The 10,401-nt window shown below is 46.5% G+C and overlaps 1 protein-coding gene across 1 annotated transcript in view; it reads right to left on the minus strand.

Moving 5' to 3' along the window:
• Positions 1-8,385, minus strand: part of DBF4B (DBF4B-CDC7 kinase regulatory subunit) — a 130,051-nt gene extending 121,666 nt beyond the window's left edge. The window contains 2 exon segments of the mRNA XM_085644196.1: positions 6,667-6,953; positions 7,521-8,385. Of these exon segments, the coding sequence (XP_085500322.1) occupies positions 6,667-6,953; positions 7,521-8,385 (1,152 nt within the window).
• Between the last annotated feature and the right edge of the window lie 2,016 nt (positions 8,386-10,401).

The following is a 10,401-nucleotide window of genomic DNA, read 5'->3' on the forward strand; positions in this document are numbered from 1 at the left end:
CACACAGTGCCGTTGTCATTTTAAAAACTATGGATTACGCAAGTGGAATTGGTCGCAGCAAGTAAGGTTTGAGAAAAAAAACCACTGGCAAGTTGTCAGGGGTCATCTGTGTTAGTCCCCAGAACAAAAACTGTTTTTCCATCAGTCTCTTTTCTTGTATTGCAAGGTGTTCGTGTCAGGCAGGATTGTTGTCTGGCACAGTCTGCTAGGGTTTATGCAAAGCACTGGCCTGACCTTTAAAGGCGGCTACATTATGCAAGATGCTTCCAGTACAATGGTTTCCTGTAAACCCACATCAATCGGTTGATTGCTCAGCCTCTTCTACTTTCTTGTCGGGTACTACTAGCAGGCACTTGGCTTCCTTCTAGAGTTTAGTATACCCATGTTGTTCTGGAAGGCGTTACCAGAAGCTCCCTGCCAATGAAGATACAATTTCCAGTCTTAGACTACTGTTTAATGATCTAGTGTACTCTGAGGATTACAATCATTCTTAATATTAAATTAGTCTGATAAAACACCAGTATGCATTTCCCGCTAACATGAAACCGCTGCTGATCCTACTTTTGTACATATTCCAGTTATGCTTGACCGGTTGAAAGAAGCACCACTCATGTTTAACAGTATTCTTATAACATGCGTGGCTTGGTCTGTAGATAAGTTTGTGGTTAAAATGCAGCATGGACCCTACTTTATGTACTTTTGATTACGCTCCGATCTAACCACTGCATATAGAACAGTTTGGATACATTATAAATTTTCCCATCGAGGTGACAACCAAGCTTCTCTGCTGCCAATCCCTTCTGCCATCAACTGGGACAGCAGCTCTTGGAAGAGAGTAAGAAGCGCTTTTCAAGATGAGCGGATCAGATCTATAAATGCATCTTTTTAGGAGGTTGTGTGTCTGTGCAGGTGAAGGTGGCGACGTCCGCTATAATATTACAGGCCTAGAGTGGGCTAAAGAACGGTGATGGATCAAACCCAGATCTGTTGACTGGGTGTGAGTGTTTGATTGGTTCTGATGCTCCGTCCATCACCACCCCCTTTTGTACCGCTTTGTTCGCCATAAGTTGGCAGGGTATGCTCAGACGTGAGTCCCTTGCTCACTTTGCCACTGGATTCAAGCAAGCCTGGCTGAAGACGGCTGAAATGCCAGAAACCGGTCCTAGGAAGCTTGTTTCCGGTCCAGGGAAGGCATGGCTTGGCAGTTCGGGCTGGACTGTTCCCATGAGGCACAGGGTCAGACTGATTTGCATATGGCCATGTCTGAACTGGGGTGGCAGAGTGGGCTAAAGAACGGTGATGGATCAAACCCAGATCTGTTGACTGGGTGTGAGTGTTTGATTGGTTCTGATGCTCCGTCCATCACCACCCCCTTTTGTACCGCTTTGTTCGCCATAAGTTGGCAGGGTATGCTCAGACGTGAGTCCCTTGCTCACTTTGCCACTGGATTCAAGCAAGCCTGGCTGAAGACGGCTGAAATGCCAGAAACCGGTCCTAGGAAGCTTGTTTCCGGTCCAGGGAAGGCATGGCTTGGCAGTTCGGGCTGGACTGTTCCCATGAGGCACAGGGTCAGACTGATTTGCATATGGCCATGTCTGAACTGGGGTGGCAGAGTGGGCTAAAGAACGGTGATGGATCAAACCCAGATCTGTTGACTGGGTGTGAGTGTTTGATTGGTTCTGATGCTCCGTCCATCACCACCCCCTTCTGTACCGCTTTGTTCGCCATAAGTTGGCAGGGTATGCTCAGACGTGAGTCCCTTGCTCACTTTGCCACTGGATTCAAGCAAGCCTGGCTGAAGACGGCTGAAATGCCAGAAACCGGTCCTAGGAAGCTTGTTTCCGGTCCAGGGAAGGCATGGCTTGGCAGTTCGGGCTGGACTGTTCCCATGAGGCACAGGGTCAGACTGATTTGCATATGGCCATGTCTGAACTGGGGTGGCAGAGTGGGCTAAAGAACGGTGATGGATCAAACCCAGATCTGTTGACTGGGTGTGAGTGTTTGATTGGTTCTGATGCTCCGTCCATCACCACCCCCTTTTGTACCGCTGACCGGTTGAAAGAAGCACCACTCATGTTTAACAGTATTCTTATAACATGCGTGGCTTGGTCTGTAGATAAGTTTGTGGTTAAAATGCAGCATGGACCCTACTTTATGTACTTTTGATTACGCTCCGATCTAACCACTGCATATAGAACAGTTTGGATACATTATAAAATTTCCCATCGAGGTGACAACCAAGCTTCTCTGCTGCCAATCCCTTCTGCCATCAACTGGGACAGCAGCTCTTGGAAGAGAGTAAGAAGCGCTTTTCAAGATGAGCGGATCAGATCTATAAATGCATCTTTTTAGGAGGTTGTGTGTCTGTGCAGGTGAAGGTGGCGACGTCCGCTATAATATTACAGGCCTGCGAGCCCCAGTTCAATGTCAACTGTTCCTTCCAGGTGATTGTACTCCACAAGGCCCTTCCCAGCACCCAAGCATGTGGGAGGTAGAAAGACGAGGATAAGAGGAATGTAGTAAAATGAAATAAGCATTGGCATAGCCAATAGGTCTCGCTTTTGGGACCTTGTAAGTGTTTAGTTATGCAACTGTTGCATGGCTAAACACTTATAAGGTCCCAAAGGCGAGACCTATTGGCTATGCCAATGCTTGTTATTATTGTCAGAGTTAGGACAGTGACTACTGCATGTGTGTGTGTACATGTATGTAGAGGGATGTGTATAGCGAGAACTGATGTGAGCTGGGATGCGGACGTCAGTTTTCTAATTAGGTTTCCAGATCCATGGGCTGGCAGATCATTCCTCATCTGCTCGACAAGGGGGTGCACAGAGAAGACTTCCCGCCATTTCTGGGTTCAGATATTTTCATTATGTTAACTTGCTGCCCTTCCTGAACACATATAGCACATACACGCAGACAGAATCCACAACTGGGAGAACTGTGCGAAGGTTGGGCAGAAATAGAGTGTGATAGGCTAATACACAATAGTGGGAAAAATTAGGGGTGCAGAGGCTAACGTACAACTAACTCCAAGGAAAACAAAAATTTTACAGAAGTGTCATATTGAAAGCTTCTGAGGTATCCTGAACTAGTGCAACGTGTCTGAGTGGCCTCGTTCCATCAGCTGATTGGTAGAACATCCTTCGAATGTTTCAGCACACACTGCACTTCCAGGGGACGGGCTCAGGATATATTTATAAATCTGATTATCCCCACTGCACACCAATGGTCTGCATATTATTCAATCTGCCTCAGAGCATGCTGCACAAGAAAGCGTAATGTTATGAATTTTGTTCCAGGCAGTAGGAAGCATTTCCCTCAGGGCACAAACCTGTTCTTCCACCAACCAACCCACCTTCAAAACCCTTCCTGAGTTCCTAAGCATATGATAAAATGTGTCACAATGCTCTGAATTTTGGGCTCCCGTATTGTTTTGTTAGCCGGAAACTATGAATACTAAAACACCTCTCCTGCGCTCTTTCAAGTGGAGGCAGTGATCCAGATGTTGGCACACACAGGAGTTTGCCCTGGATTCAGATTTCAAGCTGAAGGACGTTACCACCTTTCCCCCCACATATTTTTTGCCATGTAAAACTTGGAATGCTTGGTAAATGACCCACATTCTGAGTTTTGCAGCTCAGAACTAGAAACATACATAGTATCCCTCATTCTGAGGTAGGACACTCGGAATGATGTGGTAATATCACAACCGGTGTGTCCCTGACCTCTAGTTAGGCACTAAAAGCAACGGAGAACGATATTTCTCAAAAAGTACCTCCTCCAGTCCCCATGTGAGCTTGCATCGATTACAAATGCATTGAAGTACAGACCGCAATAATACAGATGCAAGATGAGGAAGTCATAGGGCTAAAGGCCTATTTGATTAAACATGTTGGCGACGCATGAGGGCTCATATAAACAGATATATATGAAGATATGGGAAACTACACTCTATGACATTTGTTAAAGGACTTTATGCAGATGTGATTCTGAAAAGTATTTTAACCAAATGATGTAGACAAAAATTGCGATGTTAAAATGGGTGTGCTAGGAATTGAAATTTGACAGAAAAGGCCAAGGCTTCAATAATTTTCTAAAAAAGAAGAGACGAAATTAATAACCTGAACGCAAAGAGGCAGTGAATTACAAGCTGAGGTGGAGCAATAGAAAATATGTTCCCTTGTTCTAAAGTTTGAATCCCAACAAAGTCAATTCAGTCTTTAATCCTTCCTAAAACGGTAAACCGACTGCCATGGAATTGAGTAAATTAACACCTATTCTTCACAGTGCATTCAAATAGTAAAAGTGCAGTATGCAGCACTATATATAAAACAAGGTATTGCTGGTATTCAAATGACTGGACAAATAATTGTATGATATGGAGATATTATACATTCAAAATGTGAGATTTTTTTTAACAGAAGACTCATCTTTAAACTAATGTATTTCGTTTTAAATTGAAAATAAATTAATAAAAAGGGTATTATTCGTACTGACTTCTGCCTCACGGAGAACATCAAAGCGGCCGTGGAGCAGCGAAAGTGATCGCGATCAAACATCAATGCGGCCGCGAAAGTGAAATTAATAGCGGTAAAGCGCGACGCGCGCGCCCGCGCACATGCACTGTAGCTCTAGGCTGGCCTGGTAGCACTTTTTGGAGCCCTCACAAAATGTCTCGCCAGACCAGCGCATGCACTGGGTCAGGCGAGACCTAAAAATGGGAGGGCAAAACAAGTAGGGAACAAAGAAGTGAGGGAATAACCACTCTAAAGGAGAAAACCAGGAAATGGTAAATTTAAAGCAAACATGAAAGGAAAGATATGGGCTAAAATAAAAAAAACAAGCATTGGCATAGTCAATAGGTCTCGCCTTTGGGACCTTATAAGTGTTTAGCCATGCAACAGTTGCATAACTAAATACTTATAAGGTCCCAAAAGCAAGACCTATTGGCTATGCCAAGCGGCCGTGCGGCCGCGAAAGTGATCGCGATCAAACATCAAAGTGAAAGTAATCGCGGTAAAGCGCTGCGCGCGCGCCCGCGCACTATGGCTCTAGGCTGGCCTGGTAGCACTTTTTGGAGCCCTCTCAATAAGTCTCGCTAGACCAGCGCATGCGCTGAGTCAGGCGAGACCTAAAAACACGGAGTAAAGAAATGAAAGGAGACTCTGCAGGTAAAGAAACTAGATCTTTGACACAAGGCAAATAATTTTTCAAAGTATTAAAAGCAAAACAACTGGTTCTCTAAGGATTTCAACTAGGAGTATTGGGACTCTAGGGACCTCTTCCTACTTGATTCAAGATGGTTGTGTGCTGCATTAGATATTTGACATAGCATAACAAAGAGACAAAGGGAAGTTGTAGGCTATTATGTGATTAACATGCTAATGGAAACTACATATTGTTATGTTATGTTATGTTATGTTATATGTTCTTATATAGCGCACAGCTGCCCCAGCAAAGGGGCGTCCCGGCGCTCAAACAGGCAGAATAAAAAACACCAAGAACAACAAAACTGAAAGGAAAACGGAGAGCAGCGAAAAGAATGATAGCCTATGTAGTAAAGCTGCAGCCAGAGGGAAAAAGATATGTTTTAATAGCCTTCCTGAACATAAACAAGTCATCAAGGGCGCAGATATGAGCGGGTAGCGAGTTCCAAAGCCTAGCCGCCAGAAAGCGGAAGGAACGCCCTCCCGCTCTGCAGCGCTTGAACCGTAGAACTACTGCTAGATTTTGGCCAGATGACCTCAAACAGCGAGAGGGAACATAAGAAATGAGAAGATGCTCCAGGATCGGAGGGGAGGCCAGCTTAAGGATCTTAAAGGAGAGGCATAGAGTCTTAAACTCGATCCTTTGAGCCATGGGCAACCAGTGAAGCTTATGGATAGTTTCCTTCACGGAGCAAAATCTAGGTAGGCCCACCAAGGCTCTGGCCGCCGCATTTTGGACTCGCTGCATCCGGATAACTTCCGTCTGATTGGCCCCAGCCAGGAGTGAGCTCGCATAGTCAAGCCGTGAGAGTATGGTGGCCTGGATTGTGGGGGCATCAAAGAATTTCAGGGTTGGCCTAAGCCCCCGCAAAACCCCAAAACAGGCAGCAGCCACTTTTTTTGTATGTCCACAGAAACTGAGGGCAGAATCTAGCCAGACCCCCAGGTTTTTAACCTCAGGGACCAAGATGGGTGCTGGACCCAACTCTGGGGGCCACCACTGATCGTCCCAGAGATTGCACTGTTTACCAATGATAAGGACTTCCGTCTTTTTAGCATTGAGTTGTAAACAGTTGGCCGTCATCCAGCCCGCTACTGCTGTTAGACCCTCCCTGAACCTAGGGGCCTCAGAGTCGGAATCCCCATTTAGTGCAACCGCCAACTGCGTGTCGTCCGCATAGTTAACCAGAGTCAGGCCCCACTGCTTGGCGACCGCAGCCAGCGGCTGCACATATAAGTTGAACAGTGTGGGGCTGAGTGCCGACCCCTGAGGAACTCCTTGTTCGATGGAATAGGATTTAGATTCAAAAGGAGGGGTAGCGACCCGGAAAGAGCGACCTGCTAAAAAGGACCGGAACCAATTCAGTGCTGAGCCAGAGATACCGGCCTCACCCAAGCGCTGCAGAAGTATCACATGTGAGACCGTGTCAAACGCTGCACTGAGGTCGAGTAGTACCAGTGCCACAGTTTGACCGGAATCAAGCATGGTGCGCAGATGTTCCGTCATTGCTAGAAGAGCAGTCTCCGTGCTGTGACCCGCTCGGAAACCATTCTGGGAAGGATCCAAGATATTAGCAGTTTGAAGATATTGGGTCAGAATTCCATTGACATAAGCCTCCGCAACCTTGGAGACCCATGGGAGAAGAGAGATTGGACGATAATTCTCCAGTTTAAGGGGGTCCAAGGTGGGTTTCTTCAAAATAGGGGTGACATAGGCTTGTTTCCACTTTGTTGGTACAATCCCTGAACACAATGAAAGATTGATAAGTTGGCGTACAGGGGGGAAACATAAAGCAGCCGAGTCTCCAAACTGCGCGGGTCTGAGCGGGTCTGCAGGGGACCCGGATTTAACTTTGGCTGCCAGCCTATTAAACTCGGCCTCTAAAATTCCCGGGAATGTAGATAGAGCAGCAATAGAGGTAGAAACGGGTCTCTGTCCTTCACCCTGAGGGGTGGTATTAGGAAAGGAGCGATAGATGGTATGCACCTTATCCAGAAAGAAATTGGCCTATTCCTCACAATGAGATGCAGAGCATATCTCAGCAGCTGAAGCTCTTTTAGCCGTCAGATCTTTAAGAACTTTAAAAATCAGCTTGGCAGGATTAGAGCTGCGTTTAAACTCCTGGGAGTAATGAGCCGCGCGGGCTCTGCAAATGGCTCTGTGGTATATTTTAATTTTATCAAGGTACAGTTTTTTTTTCTCAGCGTCATAAGTTTTTCGCCAGTCTCTTTCCGCTTTTTTGCATGTTTTTTTTAAAAGCAATAGGGTATTATCATACCATGGGCTGGGTTCAAAAGAGCGACATTTACCCCACGTAGCAGGAATTAAAGAATCAAGAGCACGAGAAACCCATCCACAAAAGAGGTCGTAGCCAGACTCGACATCATAAAAAGGGTCAAGTGGGTGTTCACTGAGCACCCGATGGAAGTCCTCGAGTTTCAGTTTCTTCCAAGGGCGTTTAAAGACAGACCTGTCTGAGTTTGTAAAGGGAGGATTTTCAGTTACAAGGTTCAGAACCACCAAAGAATGGTCTGACCAGGCTACCGGGGAAGGGGGCAGAACCTTGGCCGCAGACAGATTAGTGAAAATGGGGTCCAGGATATGACCACCTATATGCGTAGGAAGGGTGACCATTTGTCTTAACTGCAGCGCCTCTAGATCTGCAAGAGTACTGCTGATATCAGGAGTGTGGCAGAGATCGAAATGAAGATTAAGATCGCCAAGAATGTTGAAATTAGCCGAGCCTATCGCGAGAGAGCTCACTATTTCAGGAAGAGCCTTTCTAAAGGCTATATCACTGCCAGGGGGTCTGTAGATTAGAAGCCCAGAGAAGGTGAGGTGAGGATTAATCGAGACAGAAAAGTGCGCACTCTCACAGCCATCTATAGTCACTTTCTTCCAAGTGCAGGGGTAGCATGATTTAACTACCATAGCAATACCCCCGCCCCTAGAGTTACGATTGTTCACGAAGATGGAATAGTGTTGCGGAATGGCCAGGTTCAATTCCACCATAGACTCATCATGAAGCCAAGTCTCAGTCATACAAAAGATATCAGGGGCTTCAGCTATGATAAGGTCGTAAATAGCAGCGTGATGTTTGACCAATGATCTAACATTGAGGTTCCATATTTTAAGGATCCGGGGAGTTTGAGACTCGCTGGGCAAAGTGATCATGGGAAGGTTCTTACAAAGTGCTCTAATGGGAGTGGGGGAGCTGAGAACAAAATTACCACAAGGGCACCGGTAGGGACCGCACAGCGGGGCAAGAGGGGTGCACTCACAAGGCAGTAGAGTCTGCCAGATATTTAGTAGATCTTCTCTCTTGTAAGGACCGGCCCCGGTGACAATAGCCCCGTTCCCCCTTGCTCCTATCGCCTCCTTAGCGCTGACCAGCGCAGACGGGCAGGACTCTGGCACGACTCCGGCGCAGGGACGGCGCATCCGCTGAACACGTCCGCTGCACGGGGCCATGCTTGTCCCCTTTTATGCACAGCTAGAGCGCCACCGACCAGTAGCCCAAGCCAATATGGCCGCCGTTTACCCCTCGTCCCACGAAGCCGGTCTCTCAGCGTCGGTACTCGGCTGAGAGTAACCGGCAACGGGGGGGGGGGGGGGGGGGGGGAGATGACTTTCCAGGAGCTTTAGCAGGTTTCCCCACCGAAAGGTAGAAAACCCACGCGCTAGCGCACACAAAGTCTCAGTGACACAAACAATTTTTAAAAATGCACAATGCACTACAGTAATGTAAAAGGAAGATCTCCCGGCATCCGCCTCAGGAGAGAAATTGACAGACTGCCTAGAACATCTGACATCTTTGGTTTACTGGTTCCAATTCTGGACATATTTCAGTGGATTAATAAACATCCACAGACACATCTAGCACGCAATGTAGATCCCTGCAGGCACCCCAACACTAATTCCAGTAAGAAAAACACACTAGATTAACAAACCTAGAGCAGAGATTGTGTGCACTTCTGATCACATGAGGTCCCAGCCACAGATTAATTAGTTAAAGCATGTATTATGATGGTCTATGAGTAACCTGTATTTCGCAGGTACCAAGTTCTAACGAAGGTTAGTACCAAGTTCTAATTCTAGCACAGAATTGGCCTTCTCTCTGGACAACCTGGACCCAAGAGGCAAAATCCATCAAAGACACTTGGACGTCTGTTGAAAACGCAGTTGATCTCATCCAGGTGTGTCTTTTAAGTGACACTGGTGCCAATATCTTTTCTTATGCAGTGTGTGGAGTCCAGGTTAGTGCGCAGAAAAAACTTGGCTGCATCCTGGCTATCCTGTATTGTTTGGGGCAAAAAGGACCAGAAGTTGTCCGGGATGACTGGCAAAACTTTACTGATCATGTCCCACAATCATGGGTGAACCCATCTAAAAAGCACATAAAATTGACCTGATGGCCAAGCAGAACATTTATTTTTTCAAAAGTCAATCCTCTTTGGCTCACTACTAAAAATAATTTGAACTGACTTTACTGAATTCTACTCTGGCTCTGAACCCGTTGCCAACTGAATCGGAGAAGGTGTCTAGGTCTGAAATGGCATCGGTAACTGATCCTGAATGGTCAGTCGTCATAATGGGTGAGACGGTTATGAAAGTCCAACCGGTGGTCGCTGCGGCTCTGTGGGGTAGAAGGTGAAAAACAGGGAGCGAGAAGCACTAAATATATTTGCACCTTGACCTTGTTGAAGGGCAATATTTGCTGCAGGGTTAACGGTCTGGGGGAATTCAGGGTGCTCAGGTACCAGTTGTGTAACCAGGCCCAGCTTATCCCACCATATTCCCCCCACACCAATTCTGCCCATTCGGCTAGAACATAAATATGATACTCATGGACTGAGTTTGCTTATATAAGCAACCATAAACAGAAATTGGTTTAAAAAAATGTTTTTAAAGTGTGCGTGTCCACACACAGGATAGAATGGTTCCTCCCTATTGCTGCACCCAAGACAAAAGTCATCCAACCTCACAGAACACAGCACGCAGACCAAAGAGGGTAGCACGACCACAGAATAATCCCACTACAGCAGGTCACCTTGCTTGTAGGGTAGTTTAGTCCAGGGTGGTTGGTTGTCGTTTCAGGACTCTTGATACTGGTGTAGGAAAGAGTGCTTCTGGTCCAGAAGCAACTCAGAGATATGGTACCTTTTCATTAATTAACAAGCTCGGTGTACC

The sequence above is a fragment of the Triturus cristatus genome, chromosome 1_1, assembly GCF_964204655.1.
Source record: "Triturus cristatus chromosome 1_1, aTriCri1.1, whole genome shotgun sequence".
In the NCBI taxonomy this organism is placed as follows: Eukaryota; Metazoa; Chordata; class Amphibia; order Caudata; family Salamandridae; genus Triturus; species Triturus cristatus.